Consider the following 23,030-nt stretch of genomic DNA (forward strand, 5'->3'; position numbering starts at 1 on the left):
CCCCCAAAAAAAAAAGTTTTGACTGAATATTTTTCACATAAATATAACTCCATGCAAAAAAAATTGCTCGGACCTAGCCGGGATCTCATTTTAAGAAACTCTCAAAATGCAATTTAGTGTGGAAGTGATCAGTTTTATATTTAAAATTTTTTTCTCATATTTTAATTTTTATTAAATTTTATTTTCAAAATAAAACTGCATAAATTTGAATATTTATCCATCAAATATTCAAGCAAGGAACTGAAAAATAACCCATGAATTTTTCAGAGGATTATTTTAAATAATTGATTTTTCATCAATTTTTCTTAAATCTATTAAGCTTTAATGATATTTATCTTTGTAATTTCTTTTAACCAGATTCATTAAATCTCACTTGACATAATATAATGTCAAGGGCATGAGTTCCATATAGAAACGTTGATTTAATTTGAATAAAATAAAATACGCATCAAGTGCGCTTGAAAGCCAAATCCTAACATAATATTAGGAAAATAAACAAACATTTTACTTTGAAATTTATCACATATTTCAGAGCTAAACTCCATCCTTGGTATGTTTTTTCTTTCTTGCCATGTAAGTTGGAGAAAGAAATACAGAAGAGATACAATGCACAGCTCTTTACACTTTTCTTTCTCCAACTTTACAACCTGGCAAGAAACAAGAGAAAAAAAAACCACATACTGAGGATGGAATTTGGCTCCAAAATGTTATAAATTTCAAACAAGTAGAATGTTTATTTTCCTAATATTATGTTGTGATTTGGCTTTCAAGCGCACTTTATGCATATTTTATAAGTTTTTTTTTTTTTTTGATTTCTAATGCAAATAATTAATGTTCATTTTTTGTTTTTAAACTATAAACAAATTAGATGTGTATTTGCTATGAATATTTTATATTCAATCTTGGCAAATGAAAATTGCAAAACTTTTCATTTTATTTATTAGCTGGTGAACCAAGAAGGAAGGCTCAGATTTCTGTGGGCAGCAGCAGTGAAGTCTCTTTGAAGGTCACTGAAACTGACATCTCCAACTTGACTGCAATGATCAAGAGTCCATCTGGCAAAGAAGAACCCTGCATCTTAAAGAAACTGGCCAATGGTCATCTTGGTAAGTTTTTTTTTTTTTTTTTTTTTTTTTTTTTTTTTTTGTCACCCACCAAATCTGTTAGACGTCTTGAAAGGTTCACAGTAAACTTTATCTCAGCCCTTCAGTCTCTTCCTGGACTTCACCTACACCCTTTCCTGTGATATGCAGTTCATAAAATGTCTTATGCCATCTGACCATATCATAATAGTCTTTTCTAGTTGCCTATAATTATATAGGATTAACCAGTTACCTGGTGTTGTCTGGTCATAAGATATCCGTAAACATATTTTTAATTTATGCATATTTTTGTACGAGTCGAATTATTGATTATATTGTACCCAATGTTTAGTGATTTCAAAAATAAAAATGACTTGGATGCCATTAACTAGAATCGAAACCAAAAATATAGCTCTCCAGCCTTATTTGTTATCATCTGAGCAAAGTCTATATGCATATAAAAACTTTAAAAAATGTTATATATTAACATATCTGTGCATGCATAGAGCATGTTATGGTGACTTACACTTGCAAAGTTCAAAGTTTTTCCAATTTTAACATTAGTAGCTATTTTTACCAACTAAAAAACAATCTTTGTTCCATAGATTCAAATCCCCTGTCTGGTTTCAATTTAGACAAAAGTTGAGTTTCATAGAAACTGTTCTGCACACACAGACAAGGTTGTGTGTGTGTAATATATATATATATATATATATATATATATATGTGTGTGTGACAGAGCTTAATTTTAACTTTCACTGTGATTTAAAACTTTTTCACAGGGTTTTTTTTTTTTTTTTTATACATAAACATTGCAACTTGTGCAAAATATCATGTCCAAAAATCTAGGACATTATAAAAAATACTCCTTAGTTTCAGATTCAAGTTAAAGGTTTAATTTGTTCCAAAATGTTTTTATTGCTGCTGGATATCAATTTATATAATATTCTGGATTTCTGTGTAGGGGTGGGATTTTGCTGCTTGCCTGGGGGGGTATTTACATTGAGAAGGTACAAAGGTCTGTAGTTTGTCAGAGCATCTACCATTAATGTACTTCTAGAACAATGGGATGCAATGAGACAGCGGTTGAAACCTAACTGATAGTGTGGGACCTATTAGGTTGGCAACTCTTTTGAACCCTATCTAAAAGGAAGAGACTAGTGGTAGATGCACCAGCCCAGATGTGGCAACAATACTCCATGCATGGGCGAATGGTGGCCTTGTAAAGGTACAGGATACTCTCGGGCATACCTAACTTTCTAGCATGGTAGAGCCAAATTTCTTTGCAGTAACCTTGGCAATGTACTCAATTTGTTGTCGCCTATCTGGTCCAGACCAAGCTCAGTGTTAAATTTCAGTGAGCTATAAGAACCAGCATGTCAACATGATTATGAGAATTTGTAGAATCTCTATCCAGTCATCCTGAATACTGGATTTCAATTTAACTTCCCTTTTGGGAAATTATTTTTACATGGATAGGGTGTTTCCCTGACGCGATGAGATTCACTGATAATCCAAAATCAACTCTAACATTAATCCTTAATCTCTTCTCTCACAAGAAAATCTGTAAACTAGTCATTCTCTTTTTTTCCCCTCTTATAAAGTTTGCATGTGGTCCGGAGTATGACCCCAGACTTACAGTGGTATGGCCTCATTGGATGGCTGTGGGGAATATGGAGTTGTCCCTTAGTTACTATTGTTCCCAGATCCACTTTGGTCCAGAGTGGTGACCTGATCTGGTATCACTAGATGCAGCATCTGAAGATGCTTACTGACCAAAATGCACCATAGATTTTTTTTTTTTTCTTTATCTTGCAAAACTCATGTTTTGCAAAGTAAAACATTTTTCTGTATTCATTTTTTGGATTGTTATCCCATCTTTATAGTTTCACCATATTTCGGCCAACTTATCCTCTGGCCTTCTTCAGGTGGCTAGCCATGACTAGATAGGAATGTGGGGTCTTGTAACTGTATCCCTAGTAATTACTCTCGTATCTTTATGGTTCCAGGTGAGCACTATCTGAAGATAGCGGTTTCAATCCTACTCAAAGCAGGCAAAGTATTAGTTGACAAAAAAAAACGTGAGACAACTATGGAAGGCAGTTATTATTGAGGATACAGTTACAAGACTTAGCATTCCTATCCCATCATAGTTAATCACTTGAAGAAGGCCAGAGGATAAATTGGCCAAAACATGATGAAACAACTATGAAGATGGTCTGCAAAAAAAAAAATGAAAAATTATGAAGACCTCATCTCAAGATTCCAAAAAATAATATAAAACCTTCTTCTACAGAACCCTCAAACCAAACTTCATAAATATTTGAAGATATAAAGAATATAAATACAAACTTTTCCAAAATTACTGGATTCGGCATAAAATGACCCATGAAAGGGTCGATGTGCCATAAAAGAAAACCAACCAAATGTCTTTGCATGTAATTTTATAACCAATTGTTTTTGTGGCATAAAACCAAGTATGATTCATTAATTTATTTATTGCTTACTATCATCCTCATCTTGGTTGTTGTTTCATGATGTTTCAGACAACTATTCTTCTGGCCTTCATCAGGTGGTGGTCCTGAATGACCTAAAACTATATCTGATGGTGAGGCCCCCACCTTGTGGGCTTTGGGGAGTGTGGAGCCACCCTTTAATTGCCATTGCTCCCAGGTCCACTCTGACCCGGAGTGGTAGTACCTGTTAGGGTTCCAACTATGGGTTAAATAGAATCTGACTTAAAAAAAATATACTCCATTAAAAATCGTTCCTCAAAATAACTAGATTCGGCATTGAATAACCTGGAAAAGGTTGATATGCCGTAAAACAACCAATCAGGTGGTAACCACGATGGGATAGGAACTCAGAATCTAACTGCATTCTCAGCAATTACTGCCATCCATAGTTGCCGTTTCACCAGAGGAATAGTTGGCAGAAACGTCATGAGGATAATAGTTCACAATAAATAAAACTCATCTCTATAATGAATTCCAATTAAATAATATATAAAGTATGGTTCTTATTAAAATAATCTTTTTTTAGGAATCTCCTTCACTCCCCACGAGGTTGGTGAACACTTGGTCAACGTATTTCGCAATGGTCAACACATTGCCAGCAGCCCGTTCAAGATCTACGTTGGAGAAGGAGAGCTTGGTAATGCCAGTAAAGTTAAGGTATCTGGGCGTGGCATTGTGGAAGGAATGGCGAACGAAGTCAATGAATTTACAGTCAACACGAAGGAAGCTGGTAAGAAAATTTTGCAAACATTTCATTTGTCTTTTAAAATAAAAATCCTTTTATCTTTTAGAAACTGTATTAGTGGTCATAAAAACATTGATCCCATGAAATGTATGGATAGCCGGATGTATTAATTTTCATACATAAATTTTAAACAATTTTTCTCTCCAGGTTATGGTGGTCTAAGTCTGTCAATTGAAGGTCCAAGCAAAGCTGATATCGAATGCAAGGACAATGATGACGGAACCTGTGGTGTCACCTACAAACCAACAGAGCCTGGCACCTACATCATTAATATTAAATTTGCTGATGTACATGTACCAGGTAAGTGTTTTTGATCTCCTTCAATTGCTACTTTTCCTCCAATGGCTTTCAGTTTTAATAGTTAATGGAATGACTAGATGGATAGTTAATTCATCTTGCTTTGGTATTTAGGGTGTTTCAGAGGTCCCGGGATCTTTAATGAATGTCTCGCATTTGCTCGCTATGCTGTCCAATTGAGTTTATGCCTTAGATTCTCCTTATCACTCGTAACTTATTTTTTAGCCTGAGAATATTCTCTACCAATCTTGGTCTTTTCTGGAATAGTTATATTTTGGCCAGTGAATCTATCCTATTTGAGGGTTTTTGATAATGTGCAGAATGTATCTAATTTAATTGGGCCCCACACACATACTCTCTCTCTTTGTCTCTCTCTGTCTGTCATCCCAGTATTTTTTATAAACACTATGGCACATATTCTTCAGAATTTTCTTTGTTCCAGCATATCCGACTCGTTGGTTTACTGGTCTCCAAGAATTCACCATTTTGATACGTCATTGCAATATGTCATATTCCAATACATTCTTTTCCAAAATTTGCTTCTGGAACTTTCTGACTGTTTTCCTGCTATCTGCACTTATTTTTTTTCCAAGACTCTGATCAATAGGCATCGCCTGTCTTTGTGATAATTTGTTCTTGTTAGCTCCTTACATCAAATGGCTTCATGCTTTGTCTAAAGTTTTTTTTCTATAAAAATGCAAAGGGTTTCATGTCTTGCTGATATGCAGGATGAATAATATTAGGAGAGGATTGAAAATACTGATCTCAAATACCTATTGTTAAAATTTCATGAATATAAGGTTTGAAATTTCATGAAAGGTTTCCAGCTCATAAGAAAAAATATAAAGCTCATAAAACTAAATATAGCCCACATTACCTACCTTTATGCCCTGCAGCTTTGTTCCAAAATTCATAATGATCAGTTCATTAGTTTAGGAGATAATTATATATATATATATATATATATATATATATATATATATATATATATATATATATACTCGCATACACTTAGGTATGTGAGTGTGTATCTACCAATTCTTGAGAAATTCTCCCAAAGTTAAATTTTGGCAGCATGGAATTCCTCAAATTTAGTTTCCAAATTTGTACATTAGAACACTATTTAGGAATTCCAGATTATACTATGCAAGACTTTCTTTAAAAGGTCTTAATGCAGTTATCATTTGATAGACTTTTCTTTTTCTTTCTTTTTTTCCTCTTTGTAAACTTTTAGGAGGGATGCTTCAGACTTTATCTTTTATGACTTTTCTGACCGCCTGTATATTTTTTCCTTATCAGAACTGAACAATGTTCCTCTTGTTTTTCCAAAGGATTTTTTTCCTTTTTTTATAAAGTAGACTAAAGTTATCTGAACTCTTTCTTCCACCGGCTTAAGATAAATCTTTATTTTAGCTTTTATCAAATGTCAAATTCGTATCGTATATGTTGCTCTCCAAAAATGGCAAGTCCACTTTTAGCGAACTTTATTTACGACCCTTAGAGCCAATCTGTTGGTTTTAGCATTTTTAATTTGTCTTAACATTTTTTTTTTTTTTTTTTTTTTAAATTTTAATTCAATTTTCACCCCAAACAAGGCACAGAGCCACTTTGAAGTAGGGGGCTACTATCAGACACAAGTTGCAGGGATATTATAAAGAGAGATGAGTACCAAGATGTCTTTACATTACAGTTGAACTTCTGCATGTCAGTACAGTTGGGAAAGTAGAATCCCGGAGGGTGTTCCGAAGTCTAGCAGTTCTGGGGGGGGGGGAACTATTGAAGGCTTTCTTACAACTAGGGATCTGTGTAGGGGTGGGATTTAGCTGTTTGTCGGGTATTTATGTTGGGGGGGGGTACAAGTGCTATACTCTGTATTCCTATTTACTTGCCATCCCACAGTCAGTTATAATTTTTTTTTAATGTGGAGGAAACTCCAGCTCCCCAGAAAGGGGCACTCTGCATAGGAAAAAAAAAAAAAAAATTGCCTTAGTGTAGAAGTATTTTTTACTGACAACAGAAAGCTGTTTAAAAGTATGCATTTTGCTCCTTTCCAAAAGGCCAAGGGTTTTAGGAAAGTTTTTTTTTTTGCTTCTCTATTGTTAGGCCTACATAAAATATTGAACGTATATACTAGCAGAGCGACCCGACGTTGCCTGGGATCGAATGATCAACAAATGTTTCACATTCCTGTAGTTTTGTCATTGAAATCATGAAATTGCCCATTTTTTTCAATCAAATCGATTTGGGATCCCTACCCACAGTGACTTAGTAGATTGTAGTCTACACTGCATTGTATAGAACCTTCTGTTGATTTTTTTATAAAATTATTTTTATATAATGGCTTGAATTAGTTTAAAATGCAAAAGTCAAACATGCTTCACTTGTGCTCTAAATGGAAACATTCATTTCTAACATGTCCGCCATATCAAAGACCCTACTGTGGATTTTTTTTTTTTTTTTTTTTTTTTTTTTTTTTGGGTCAAAATCGCCTGTTCCTTTTAATTTAATTTTTTTTCAATTGATTATCGATACTTATCGATCTTATTGAAGATATAACCGATACAAAACTTGGGTAAGAACACTGCCAGATACGTAAAGTACATTTGTGTTGAAGTTCATAAAATTCGGCCCAGTTGTTTTGGAGTCCATAGGAACACAGTTCCTTTTATATAATAGATGGATTACCATGGAAAAAATTATGAAATATTTTCTATGGGTAAAATATTTGCATAGATAATTTATGGAAAATTTAAATTTTTAATAGAAATTGTTTTTCTTTAACAATATAATCATGGAGAAAATTGTGTCTGGTTTATCATTTGGACAACCAAGTCATGAATATCATTTATCCTTTTATAATTTAATAATTCACAGAACTTTCCATGATTTCATCCTGTCAGACCTGCATTTATAATTATTCAATCCATTATTTCCAATCCTCTCATGGTGTTGTTCATTATTTTTGTAACCCCCTCCTACCCGGTTTTGATAAGATTTTCTATCAAAATAAAAATGGACTTCTAATGATTCATCCAAATATTTGTAGATTGGTTTTGTTGGTTTAAGAATTCCATGTTAAAAATAAACTGAAATCTGATGTCTGGACACATGATCAAACGAAAACATATTCTAAAAATCAAATAAATTGATAAAGTAGTTTTCATTTTATAAAGAAAATGATTTTAAGTGATTAATGGGAATATGTAGGCATTACAACAAATCTGGCAAGTTTGAATTGTTGAGTTACCCTCTTTTTTTCTCTTGAAATGGCAGACAAGACAGCTGCTATTAAATCGTTCATTTGATTGTCTTCAAAATAAAACTTTATCAATTTACCAAATTTTTGGAATTTAATTTGCCATGCGTATGTAAATCTGAATCTTTTTGCTTTTTAATATAAGAATTCTGGACCCCCTCCCCCCCCCCCAAAAAAAAATAAACTAAATCTTAATTTGTTTTCATGTTCTAATTTTGAATTCTTCAAATCTGATTTTCAGGAAGCCCCTTCAGTGTCAAAATTGGAGGCGAGCCATCATCCCGCATCACTGAACGTATCACCAGACACCGTGAAGCTGCGGACATCACTCACATTGGCAGCCAATGTGAACTTAGCCTTAAAATCCCAGGTAAACAAACACTACCTACATTTAACCTGAAAATTCTGAATTTTTTAAATTTTACATAAGGAATTGGTCTCAAAATTTTTGCTTCCTCTCCCTCCTAGTGATGGGCTCATTCTTTTTTTTTTCAGGATGGATGTATTTGACGAAAATTTTGAATTAAGTTTTTACTTTAATCAGGGAAGTCATAAACAGTTTATGCCGTCATAAGTTGTCTTAATTAATTTTTAAAGTTTGTATCTCGTTTTCCTATTGTATTATAAAAATTATTTGATATCGTTTGATATTGTCTACTTGTTAAATGTTTATATCTTAAGTTTCTGGTGCTTCATTAGAAAGACTGAAATTTGAAAACCAATATTGAATTTCAAGTAGAGCCAATGATGTCTACTTAATTGTCAGGTTATAGTAATGAAAATATCCAAAAATTACGATAAATGTAGAAAATGTATAAAAACTGTTTTCAAGGACAATTAGTGACATTGTCCTTGTATTTCCAGTTTTTCAGAAAATATTTGCTTCGCCCGCCCCTTGTTACAATGTTTTTTAAGCAAAACTAAATTTTTGTTGGTCTTTGAAAAATTTTTTACCCTATCGTTTATTTTTAATTTTTGGATATCTTCATTACTGTGACATTGCAATTAAGTAGATACCATTACTTGAAATTCAATGTTTTGATATTTTTAGATTTCACTCTTATGAACCATCGATTTTTTTTTTTTTTTTTGTACAGGGTAGCTAAAAACAAGCCACTTATGGAATCATAAAATTTGTAATTCGTTCTGATTGTGTGGTAATGAAACTTTAATGTACGTGTTATTGTTAGGCTATGTAAGGTGTTAACTTTTATCGAAATCGGCTCTTTAATTTTTCCAATTGATTATCGATACTTATTGAAGCTATAACCGACACAAAACTTAGGTAAGAACGCTGCTAGATACATAAAGTACATTTGTGTGAAAGTTCATACAATTTGGCCCAGTCGTTTTGGAGTCCATAGGAACAGTTCCTTTTATATAATAGATGGATTACCATAAAAAATTATGAAATATTTTCTATTGGTAAAATATTTGCATAGACAATTTATGGAAAATTTAAATTTTTAATAGAAAGGAATAAATATTGGATTTTTAAAAAAAAAAAAAATCATTTCATGTGGCTGTAATCATGGAGAAATTTCTTTCTGATTTATCATTTGGACAAGCAAGCCATTAATATTATTTATCCTTTAAAATATAATTTAATAATTCACAGAAAATCTGGTACTAATAGACTTCATACCGTTTTTGTCCACCAAGTTTCAGCTCTGTATATTGAAGTCTGTTTTTGTCCTTCAACTTGTCCCAGGTTTAGTCCTGAATGTCCCGTCGTTCATCGCTGTAAGTACAACCGAATACGACATGCAATTTCTATCGACTCTTAACGCCTTCCTATCATGCTACCGCTTTCATTTTTGACTGATTTCAGTTCTGGAGTCTGTTCATGTTTTTGATAGACCTTTATCTTTGAGAATTCTTCAGATAGGGCTCAATGAGTGAAGTCCATTCAGGATCACATATACCGATGAGACTATCACCAAAGTGTCCCTGCATATTCATTGAATGGCATTAAAAACAGCTGGTGCTTATAGCATTGGACAAAAAGTGAAAATCTCATTCCAAGTAAGAACTCAAGATATTTTAGTATCCTGCAAAAACTATGAAAAATTATCGCATAGAAGTTTAATTAGAAATAAAAATGTTTTTTATATTTTGACAAACTGCCATATTGACCCCCCACACCCTTGATCCATGGGATTTTGTTCTTGTAGGTCTATAGAGCATAGGTGAAAAATCATCAAAAGTATGTATCTTGCAAAAATAAACCTTCACTAAATTCACAGAAAAACTATACTCCTATATCAGTCACAAATAGCTAAATTATAGAGTAGAATCTTAAAGATAAAATCAGTTTTTGTATTTTGCCAATCCACCATTCATTTCTTGTTTAAATGAGACTTGGTTATCTCCCCTTGTTTTACAAGATTTCTGCTCTTTATCAATGCCGGATCAGCAAAATACAAAACTTTTATTTTTAATTAAAATTCTATTCAATAATTTTAATTTTTAGTGTAGAATCCTATTTTTGTTGGATACAAAGTTTGTCAGCTTTCCTGTTACTTTATTTGGAACTGATTTTTTTTTTCACTTGTGCTAAGGCTCCTTATTGTAACTTGAATTAAATTTTTATTCCAAATATGGTTGAATTGTGGAAAGGATTTTGTATTTTATTAATGATTCCATGTGGCTTTTTTTTTTTTTTTTTTTTTTTTTTTTTTTTTAAGAGGAAGTTGAATTTAACAGAATAACTTTTATATCTTTATTTTTTTTTATTGTACTGTCATCCAACGTTGTAAATCCCCTTCCTTCTGTATTAGGCTCTTGAAGGACTTTTTGACTGTTTAGTGTTAATGGGAATTGAATGTTGGTCGTTGGATCTTTTTTTTTTTTTTTTTCCAAGCTTAGTTTGTGATTTTACCTTTTTTCTTTTAAGGTTACCTACTTGAATCAAATGGCTTCATGCCCTGTTTAGAGCAAATTAAAACTTGTTACTCTTGTATAGTGAACATCAGTCTTGTACCTTATCAAATTTATTAGGTTGATGCAAAAATGCTTTTTATCGTGTGTGTGTCAAAACATTTCCACACCTAATAGGATCATTTATTGTACATTGGTTTGGAATTTAAGTTTGGATCTGCATTGACTTGATTTCATAAAATATTTCTAAAGTCAACTAAATTTGAGATTTTGGCATGTTTTTCCAGACAATTTTATCCCTTTAAGATCTAAGATTTCTAGTTTTGTTGATTAAATCACTTAAATTACATTGTTTTCACATAAAAACATTTTATTTCAGTTGATGACTGTTTTCAAGTAAAAATTTGAATTTCATATTTTGACATGTCAGTTCTGAGAATCTTTGGTAAATTTTAATCCAGTAAATATTTTTAATATTTCAACAACTCACAGAAAGCTTAAGCACATGCTGCAACCTGCTACTTATTTTTGTAAATGGTAATTTCCAAAGAATCTCTTAATCATTATGACTTGGTTTTGTATTCGATTTAAGGCTGGATTTGCATCAATTTTATTTTTGGTAAAATATTTTCTCTAAAGCCAACTTAATTTATCGAAGACTTCGTTCTTTAACTTTCCAAACAATTTTAGATCTTTCATTATCCATTTCTAAGATCTGGTTTCATTCATTTAATCACTTTTCCTAAATTAAAATTGTCTCTTATGTTGCTATAAAAACAAATTATAGTTGGTGACCAGTTTCAACTAAAAATTGTAATTCTCTATTTTAATATTTTTGAGAATCTTTGGTCATGGTAATTTTGAAACGAAATTATTCATATGGGCACTTTTTCTGCATTGGAAATTGTTCTTCAGTGTAAGCGTTTTAATTTAAAATTACTAAGTTTTAGAAGTCAAAACACATGCACACACATAGCTTATATAATGTACTAGCATAACTACCCGGCATTTCCCAGGTGGAAAGAGGTGGTAAACTAAGACTATTGAGCAACCAACCCCTCAAGTTTCAATCAAAATAGCAAGTACCCGTGCGAGCACAAAAAATTAGCCGCAGTAGGCAGGCAAGGTTGAACCTGTAACTCAAAAGGAGATGAAAAAGCTAACGGGCTAGTCGTCTTAGCCACTGCGACTTATGACATCACGGGTGTTCGAAATAACGTTTTATAAACGTACATTGAGATTGGTAGGCGTATGACTCACAAGTGTTGGCATAAAAACTGACCCCTCTTTGCAAGAAACGGCTGAGTTGACCAGCACAGAATTAATCATTTTGGCCAATTTTTACGTATTTGTTGTCTGAGAGATTGATCTTTCAGTGTGACACGTCTGAAAAACTTTTGGTGTGCACACACACGGTTATTATAGGTGCCACAGGGCTTATGAAGAAGAACCTGAAGTCCTACCTGACTAATACTCCTGGTGAACCAAGTGCAAAAGAGATCCACACAATTGCACTTGAGGGAACAGCGAGGATACTAAAAAGAGCTCTCGGTTGGTTTCAATAAAAAACAGGGCAATGTTGGCAGCTGGTTTGGCTGCCCCATACCCAGCATTACAATCTCCAAAGGAAGAAAAGTAAAAAAAAAACAAAAAAAAAAAAAAACAAGCACATATTTTCTCTTTTCTATAATAGATGTGGCTTTGGTAAAAATAGCTAAGGGGGTCAAAATTGTAACTTGGCAGGCATAAGTTGACTGCACATCATTTCTATACATGTGCAAATATACATTTATATCTTAATGGTATTCAAGTTTTTATATTCATATGGACTTTGATCAGAAAGTGTTTTGATTTTGATTATAGCTGCTGGCACCCAAGTCATTTTTACATTTGAAATCGTTACTATATATTGGGTACAATATAATCAATAATATTGACATAATGAAATTGGCATAAATTATATTTAAACATCTTTTAGAACCGGGTAATGCTGGGGCTTGCTAATACATATATATGCATTATTTTGGCTTTTAAACTTATTCTATTTTTTTTTTTTTTTTTTTTTTTTTTTTTTTTTTTTTCCTGATCAAGTCTAAATGTTTAAACAAATCAAACAAAAGCTGGATTTCATCACTTTCTTTAACCTATTTTCTACTTGGAATTTTTTTTCTGTCTAGAAATGGTCACTTCTAAAGAATCTCCGATATTATCTTAATCGTTACGGATTTTGTTTTTTGTATATATATTTTTTTTAATCCTCAAAAGAGCCAATCTGACTTTTTTGTGATGTATTTTTTCCTACAGAGAATTATCTGGCTGTTAGAGGTAAATTTTAATAATTACCTTTTTGTGAAGTTTTAATCTTAAGAAAAAGTTGGGTACTTGTCCAGAATTCCTCCTATATTAAAAAAAAAAAAAAAAAATCTATGTACCTGTGAATGAAAGAAAATTTTGTAATCCAAAAAAATTACATAAATTGATCAAATACTTTTAGAAACCAAATCAGTAAGAATTTTAAATTTCCAATGTCTGTTAAGAATGGCATTCTAAAATTTTGCAAGTTTGAATTGGAGTCATCTCCCTTGGCAAGATGGCAGTATATTGTTCCTTTGGCCATATTTTTTTTATTTTTTTTATTTTAAAAATAAAACTTGATTAATTTGCAGGATTTTTTGTGTATATTTTCTTTCAATCATTAATACGTATGTTGTACAGATTTTTTTTATAATAGAAGGAAACCTGGGCAAACCCCAAAGACTGTTCAGAATGCTGTATCTTTAGAATCTTTGTACTTTATTTTGCCAAAGTTAGAATTTGATTCATATTCGGTTTGTCTGTTTTACATACTGGCATGTGTTGGGCAGCTCCTAAAAATTGACTTCCAAACTAACCTATCTCTGACCAAATCTTTATTTAATCTAGACAACCTAAAAAAAAAACTTTAGAAAGTGGACCTTGGGTTACTTTCCTCAGCCTCGTATCTCTCGCTCCCCTTTATCTTTTTAGTCCTTACATTCCAGGTGTTTCTGACAAAGGGGGGAGAATTGCTGTTTTCTGGATCCATCTAATATTTACTATTAGATTTCTTTTTACTTTTGAGGTATTTTCGGCTCCTTACAGCAAGTGGCTACATGCCTTGTCTGGAGCAATTTCCATAAAATGCAATATTTTCTTTGGAGACGGATGTCTTTCCAGATGCAACCCAGTGAGGTGATTTGGGGGGGGGGGACACAGCACCCACCAGTGCCCCTATCAAGACAATTATGTGGATAATTGTCAACCAGGGCTAAAAAGTGCTTAACTTTTTAATGTGTTGGTGTTACCTGATCAGGTCAATCTGAAAATATCTGCGACCTGAAATGCAGAATAGTTTGGGTTTTTTTTTCCAATATACAAAGTTGAAACGAAACTTTAGCCAAAATGACTGGATTCAACATCAAGTAACCAGAAAAAGGTTATGCCAGAAAACTTTCCTAATTTGTTAAAACTGAGCATTTATTAACGTCTGCAAAAACGTTTTAAAATTGTCAACCCTTCCAGTCTTAAAAAAACAATTCTTGAATGAAAGTAATATATGGTAGCTCCTTTCAGTCTTGACAGACTATGGATACCCACTGTAAGGGTGTCTGCATGTGGAATTTTTGTGACAACAGTTGCACAATCTCCAACCACGACTCTCCAGAGTCGGTGTTAAATACCAGTGGCAAGTGGAGGTTCAATGCCGAGATAAGTGGAGAGCACATATAGCACCTAGAATTCCCAAATGGTCACCCATCTGGTACTAGCCAGGCTCAATGTTGCTTAACTTTGAGAACTGGTATCTCAATGTGATTATGTAGTGTTTCCACAAGTATAAAATTGAAACTTAGCCAGATTTTTTTTTCTCTTTTTGCCTCTGTCTTTAAATCCTAGTTCATATCTGAAATGGCCTTTTCCCTGTTGATTGTGGTGTATTGCTAATCCTGTGCTGTTCTAGGAGGTCCATCCTCCTAGGTTTCCCCTTTCCTTTGAGAAGGGGTTTGGTCTCGGGTTAATCACCTTAGTTGCCTCTACCAAAGGATCCCCAGGCATTTTTTTTGCAGGGTCAGTGCTCCTCAATCCCACTTTTCGATCCTTGTCACATTTCTCACTAATACTTAATACAATATTAGTACGAGGTATAGGGGATAAGCATGAAAACAGACTAGTGTAAATGTTTCAAGGTACTTCTATCCTTTACATGTGATTTAATGAGAATCGACTTGATAAAAAGGGATGCTAACCTAGCTAGATATAGGTTAGTTTGGAAGTGAATTTTTAAGTCTTCTAACATGTACTCGGATGCAAAATCGACATTAAACTGAATGAGGAAGATACTACAGTCTGAAAGTTATTCTACAAACTAATTAAAATACCAGCAATTATCCTATCTGTATAATTGCTTTAAACGTCGAATTTCTAAGCTCGGCTGTTTTATCTTTATTTGATATTAAATAAACCATCAACTTTTCTGGCCGAACCTGGTCATGATTAATTTAGCAAATATGCAAATGGCTTTACCAGGAAGATAAAATGTTAAGTATCTTTATCTATGAGCAGATAACAATTCTCTGGCACGCTTCCAAAAAAAGAAACCCAACTGAATGAAATTTGTTCGGCTGGAGAATCGTTTGATTCAATGAATGTTGAAGAACGTAAATGTAATTCTATCTTCTGCCCTAGCCCCCCCCCTTCACTTTTTTTTTTTTTTTTTTTTTTTTTTTTAAGCCTTTTTCTTACTCCAGCCTGAAATATTTTCACCTTTTTTCGTATGAAACTTTCCAGCAATTTTTAGTTTAAAGATTCTAAACACTTCATTCTGACACTTGAGGAATTTACCGAATTTATGAAATCCTGAACACTTTATCTTAACAGTTGTGTGTTTTTTATTTTTAAGGAAGCAAAAAAAAATTAACTGTATGATTGCCTTTTCAGAATTAGAAACCATTTTTTGTTTACATTATTTTTGTCATTCATATTAAAATGAAACCCTGTGCACCATCAATTTCGTTTTGTTGTTCAACACTACACACGGACTAACGTTTTTTGTTGTCCATAAACAAAATCCCTTATAACGGTCTCCTCCTCCCCCCTCCATATCCAACTGATCCTTAATTTTCTCGATTATTGTTAAAGCTGCGCTCCCCTACTTATTCCCCCCCCAAAAAAAAAAAATTAGTCGAATATAAACTTTATATCCTAATTTTCTTTTCTGCCAGAGTACCTTTTCAATTCAGATTTTTTATTTTTAAGCGATTGTACAATGGTCTATTGGATAATATTGTACACTATGGAATTTTCAAAGTAATTTAATCTTGGGTTCATTTATACAATTTAGCATTTTATTCACCCTGAATGCTTTAACTCTGGTTCCTCTAAAGCTAATTTTTTTTTTTTTTTTTTTTACGTTAGCTTTAAGAAAAACAAGCTTCCTATCCTAATTCTTTATTCTGCCCAAGAATGCTTACATTGATTTAGGGGAGGGGGAAGCTACAGAATGACCTATTGGATATTTTCAGACTATGGAATTTTCATGGTAATTCTAATTAAATCTTGAGTGCTTGTGCAGTATAGTGACTGTGCTATCACTGAAAGTAGACTATGGAAAATGCTGGCAGGTACCAAAACGCAGAGCACTTTAATCCTAATAAAAAATGTTTGACATCATTGATTTATAAAAAAAAATCTAAATTTTTTTTATTTAATCAAATCCTAAAAAGAAAAAAGGAATATTTATTAAACTTTCCTTACAATGAATTTTTTAATTTTCTAAGTCTCATAAAAATTGTCAAATCATATTTTAATTCAAATTGTCTTCACTTTTAATTTTTCAATTTTAATGTGTAAGAACTTGGTTCTATTTGCACACAAACCAAGAAATCTAAGCTAAAACCTTGAAAATATTTTTCGTATACTGAAACTACTCCATTCTAGTAATTATAGGAACAATTGAAAAAGATTTCAAAAACTACCAGACGAATATACTCTGAACAAAGTGCAAGAGCAATGTAAACAATTGCACTTAAAGGGCCAGTAAGAATCTTGATCTCTTGGTTAAAATGTAAGATAGCTGGTTAATGTCTGGTAGGATGACCCACTCCTAGCAAAAAGAAAATTGAAAACCTTATCTATACATTAATAATACGGTTTCATATAAAAGTAAATATTAACGATAATAAATCTGTATTTTATATATATAAATATATATATATATATATATATATAATTTTATTTTTTTTAATTAAAATCAAAAATGAATGTTCCGTGTATGTGTGTGTATGTGTATATATATATATATATATATATATATATATGGAACATTCATTTTTGATTTTTAATTCAAAAATATCTCAAACGTTTCAATTCTTTGTCAAATCAGATGAAAAGGCAAATAAAACCTTTTTAACAATATTTTAATAGAAAAAAATGTTGCCCAAATACACATCTCAAATATTGCTTTCTTTGATATTTACTGGATAGTGCTCAACAGCTTTTTTACAAGGAATCACTTATCAAGGCCCGAAGGCCACTCGAGGATAAGGGTTAATGAATGTAAGGTGGTAGTGTAGTAATCATTAATGGTGGAAATTAGGTAGCCTAAGGGGGTGGCTCAACAAGAACTTGTTTACCTTGGACTTGAAATGAAAATGTACCCATAAGTACACTAAACATTGTTTTTGTTTCCTTAATTATACTGTAGAATTATGAAATAAGGTTTTGATACTTATAACATTAAAACTACATATCAAATGAATATTTACAAATATATAATCTTGACAAGTCTGCTCCTGAATCTTTTATTATAAACTTTTTTTGTAAAGACATTTTGAAGATGTCTAAGATTCTCTGCCTTTTGTGATATTTTTGTTCCTCCCTCACCTTGTCGGAGGGCAAAGTAGTTCTCACACACACACACCATTCGTTTCTATTCCTTGCTGCTGCTACTGCTGCTACCACCATTTCTGCCACTTGGAACTGCTACTGTTTGGCTTTAAATTCACAACAGTTGGTGGTTCCACACAGAAACTGTGGGCTGACACTCCAGGAACAAATGTGCTTCCAGCTTAATAGTTACATGGAATTCTAACCCAAGTTTATTTCTGGTCTTAACAAAACAAAAACACTGCAAGTCTCTTTGACTGGCCTTTCTGGGGCTAGATTCTTGTAAAAATGACGCCGGTACCAATTCTTGTTCAGAGGTCCAAAAAATCACCCGTTACTGTTGTGACTGGTATCCCCACAAAAACAAACTGGGATACCCGTACAATATGCACAATCTCGACTGTAAAAGACTCTAAAACTACAAAAAAAATTGGTAAGAAATTTTAAAATAAAAATTTGTTTAAAATTAAACCTTAGTATTCAATAGTTGAAAAATTTTTTCGTTTTCAAGTATTTTGAATTCTAAAATTAAATTTTAATATTTATCATTTGTATCAGGTGTGAATTCCTTGTTTAAGAAATTCTGTTGAAGGTTTACAAAATTTGGCTATAACTATTCTGTTTACTAAAATGCTACCTGTCTCGGGGCAAGTAAAAGAGTAACTTTATTTTATGAAGATTAACTTAATTTTATTAAACCTTATTTCTAGAATTCTTATTCCTATTTTGATCAAAATCCTGTACATTATTGATTCTAGAAAATGTCTAGAAATTAGGCCTAATAAGTTTAAGTGGGGGGGGGGAGTCTTAAAAAATGGAAATCCCGGGAGCCTTGTATAATTGGTGTTTAATGATTACTTGATGTAAATTATTACTGGATGTAAATCTGTATTTGAAGTTTTAAAATGGTAGGTTGTCTATATTTTTTTTCCACCTGAAATCCCTGGAAAATACTCGAAAGAAACTGAAATATGGAGAATATTAAGGTCTAATATCTACCATTTTTAAAATCTTCAAAAACCTGTATCTAAATTCACACAATGAGCTTTCACTCCTCTTTGCCCGCTTTATGTAAAAACTAAATATAACCCACATTGTCTACCTCTACCCAGAGCAGCTGTTCAAAAATTCACAAATCCTTATCAATCCTTTACACAGGAATGAATCAATCGTTGGTCATTTTTTTTTATTTACTTTGTGTTTATTTTTAACTTTTACTACAAAAAAAGTTTGGTAACAAAAGTTAAAAGAGAATAAAACTAATGATGTTGCATCCAGTATTCAAATGTTTAATAAAATTATGTATTCAAATACATATATTATATTCTATATTATATTCTATATATATTATATTCTATATATATTATATTCTATATATATTATATTCTATATATATTATATTCTATATATATTATATTCTATATATATTATATTCTATATATATTATATTCTATTATATATTATATTCTATTATATATTATATTCTATATATATATTATATTCTATTATATATTATATTCTATATATATATTATATTCTATATATATATTATATTCTATATATATATTATATTCTATATATATATTATATTCTATATATATATTATATTCTATATATATATATAGACACACACACTAGTTTAAAGTTATTTAAAGAGTGATAACTAATGAATTTAATGAGGTTATTAAGAGTGCTCAATAAAAAAGAGCAAGATGTATTATTAATATAAACAAATTTACATGGTTATGACACTGGACATGCTAAGGTTAGCAACAAAATGGTCGGTTAAAACCAGAAGTCCTTGTCAGGCGATTTAATAAATGGGTGCCTTCCACAGAAGAAACCAATCCTCAAGAATTTGTTTATATACCTAACATGTACTTATATATATAAGTATATACGAAGAGGCTATGTCTGTTATCTAGCAACAAAAATAATTAGCTCATTTGTTAGTTTATAACATTTCTTTTAACTTACTTGATCCTATGATCATGTTCTCTTAAAATTAAGTGAAATATTTTGCTCTGATTCCATTTTTAAACAAGTTATACGTAGTTCTCCCCCTTTGTGCGTATTTGAAAATGAATTGGCTAACCAAGATAAACAAAAATACTTTACCGTTAAATGTGATTTATTTCTTGGGTGAAAGTTAAATTACGTCAAAATTTGCACATCAGTTATTTTACATTTTTCAGAAAACTTTTTCTGGGAATTTGTTTTCAAATATAACTCTGGTCATGTTTTGTAGATGTTAATTCAATGAAACTAATCGTGCTCAATAACAGTTGTATAAGCATGAATTCCTTTGTTTATATAAAGGGATTTATAGAAAGTTTTAGTATATACTATTTTATGTATTCACCTTTTCAATATAAAAAAAAGATCTATACTTAACATAAAATTTGGAATATATATTATATTATATATGCTGTTATATTAACAGCTTACAATTTATCACCTTTTTAATTATGTTGACATTCACAATTATTTACAGCAACTGTTTCGTAGTGCAGAATCATTTAATGAATCTATTCTGTCCTTTTCTTAGAAATACCAACTATCAATCAATTAAAATGAATTTCTGCATGATTACGAAATCTGCAAATTAGAAGTTGCAATTACCTTTTTATCTTTTATGCCATTTTGAATTTACAAAGCACACACAGATGTGTCATATGCTCTGCAATTACATTTATCTTACTAAATTAAGGATTAGTATAAAAAGTGATATTTAATTATATAAAGTGAACGTGTCTGTACATTTCCCTATGCAATAACTCTATCAATTTTTAGTCTAGACTCGAAATTTTATATACAGGGTCCTGAGATTTTGGAAAATCTATGATTGATTTCCGGCCAGAAATTTGGCTGTTAAGGGGTCAAAGTTCAACGATTTCACCTTTGAGAACTCTACCAAACTCCTCCGACAATTTGGGGTTTAAACACTTGAAGTTTTAGATATAGGTTCCTTGAACATGGATCTAACTTGATTTGAGCCCAAAACAAATGTTAAGGGTTCATAATAGGGGTCAAAGTTAAAAAAAACTTTTTTTGCTCAGCATACACTTCCAAACACCCGGGCAACGCCGGGCACACATGCTAGTATGTATGTATGTATATATATATATATATATATATATATATATATATATATATATGTGTGTATATACATATATATATAATTTTTTTTATTTTCTATTGAAAATCCCTCTTGATTCAAAAGTTCTTTATATATCTTCAAATGTATGCTAATTTTTAATTATCTTCTGATGTATCTTTGAAAATCTATGAGTTAAGAATTTTTTCTTTTTGAATTTTTGATAAATTAGATGTAATTTATTCAATTTTAATTGCTTCTATATATATTTATTTTTACATAAACATTTCACATTCATGAGCTTCATTCATAGTTCAATCAACTAACAAGACATAATCAGGCCTTTTTTTTTTTTTTTATAAAAGCAACATTGCTCGATGTCTCTATTTTGACTGAAACATACTAATGAATATGTAGCGATACCTAAATATTTATGTAAAAATAACTCATATCTTGCTCTACTTTGGTCTTGAGCACTCTTGTATAAACCTCGTTAAGTTCATTAGATCTTTTACCACTTTATAAGGAAAACTATCTTTGAAACAAGTGTTTGAATTAGTTTTTATATAATAGGTAAACTGCGCACACATGTCTTACACCTACTCTGAAATTCTTACAAAATGTATAAATACGTAAGTAAATGTGAATTAGGTGACTTGGTTAATTTGATAAATTAAAAAAAAATTCCATTTTTAAACCTGTTAGCATGCAATCCGTTTCCATAAACTGTATATAGGAGTGGGATGTTTTTTGTTTTTTTTTGCAATCTTTGTATAATAAATTGCACGTATGAACCCACACTATTATCCCCTCCCCCAACTTCTGAGATTCCAATGTACAAAATGCACACGCAAAATAGAAAGTCTTGCTACCTATTTCATCGTACTTTTTTTGGATTCTTGCCAATCTAAAGTTCAGCTTCCTTCCATCTCATTTCTTCCTGCTGTGATTATGGAGATCTCAGCCAATGACTACAGAGGCTTTAAAAAAAAAAAAAAAAAAAATGAATAAAAACAAATTGTAGATAAGAGTTAAGAAGCCAAATTGCTCAACAGGCCACACATTGTTTCTTCCGCTATTTATTTGTTTAGACATATTTTTTCTTTGCGTTCTAAATGTAGATGAATAAGCATGCGAAGATCTTGTAGTGAGAATAGAAACTTCTGTTCGCATTTATTTCCTGTACTTACCTTGTTTGTCTCAAAACTCCCCCCAGACATTCTTGTCTGCGAGGGTATGCGTGTAATATGAAAATATGCGAAAGTGCACGTTTTCTCTATTTTACCGTAGTTTGTTTACTGCAGCCCATTAAATACTCCAGTTATTAAATGTTGAAGCAACGCCGGGGGAGGGGGGGAGGGAATATAGTCTCTCCTGAAAGTACCAAATTCTAGAATCGTGTAATGCCAACGGAATCGAGTCTGTCCAAAAGTCGTTCTAATTGGGAATAAGATCTATTTTATTTTTGGAATTTGACATAATCATGTTGACACAACGGTTCCTGTTAGATCACTGAAGTTAAGCAACGTTGAGATTGTTAAGTACCAGATGGGGTGACTATTTGGGAATACTTGGCCCTGTGTAGAGGGATGTCGACACCTCCCTGCAAGAGTTGAAAAAAAAAAAAAAAAAAAAAAAAAAAAAAAAAACTCATCTCCCCTAAAGGAAGTGTACCTGCAACTGAAGATGGCTTGTGAATTCCATACTCCCATGAAATTTCCTCCTTCAGAGGAAGTTGGTTAAACCCGCATTAGGGTAAACGCCAGTTTCATTTCATTAAGGAAATATTTAGCTTTACAATAACTTTTTTTTTATCCATGTTTAGTTACAGGTCCTTTTTTAACAAAACTCGATGAAATATACATTGTTGCTGCCTGTGTATTTTAGCCGCTAGCTATATTTTAAATAAAATGATTATAGAGAAAAAACCCTAAACCTTACATATACCATATCTTGATATCCATGTATTCAGTCTGGTGCTATCAGATTAGGTTGTCTGAAGGTACTGGTTTCCTGATCAAAAATGCACCAAACATTTTTCTTTCTCTTTGCAAAAAATAAAAAAATAAAATTTTTCTCTACAAAAGAATCCAACAAACACTGAATAAACATTTGAAGATATTTAATACTGAAACATATATTTATATAACCTGAAAAGGGTTGATATGCCATTAAATAAAAAAAAAATTAAATCCTTTATTCTGCTGACTTTTACTCTGTGGAAGCTGCATCAACTGCAATCAGTTACTTTGTCATC

At 31.7% G+C, this 23,030-nt stretch overlaps 1 protein-coding gene across 17 annotated transcripts in view; it reads left to right on the forward strand.

Moving 5' to 3' along the window:
• Positions 1 to 23,030, forward strand: part of LOC145249706 (filamin-A-like) — a 302,081-nt gene that overhangs the window by 257,318 nt on the left and 21,733 nt on the right. For 10 of the 17 annotated variants that reach the window (XM_080111571.1, XM_080111574.1, XM_080111575.1 and 7 more), the window contains 5 exons: positions 945 to 1,106; positions 4,125 to 4,328; positions 4,491 to 4,643; positions 8,138 to 8,266; positions 13,081 to 13,101. In XM_080111571.1, coding sequence (XP_079967697.1) covers positions 945 to 1,106; positions 4,125 to 4,328; positions 4,491 to 4,643; positions 8,138 to 8,266; positions 13,081 to 13,101 — 669 coding nt within the window. The remainder of the gene's footprint in view (positions 1 to 944; positions 1,107 to 4,124; positions 4,329 to 4,490; positions 4,644 to 8,137; positions 8,267 to 13,080; positions 13,102 to 23,030) is intronic. The other 7 variants (XM_080111573.1, XM_080111577.1, XM_080111578.1 and 4 more) reach the window with 1 other exon arrangement.

Source organism: Euprymna scolopes, chromosome 28 (genome assembly GCF_053919585.1).
Source record: "Euprymna scolopes isolate OS-2025 chromosome 28, ASM5391958v1, whole genome shotgun sequence".
NCBI classification, from domain to species: domain Eukaryota; kingdom Metazoa; phylum Mollusca; class Cephalopoda; order Sepiida; family Sepiolidae; genus Euprymna; species Euprymna scolopes.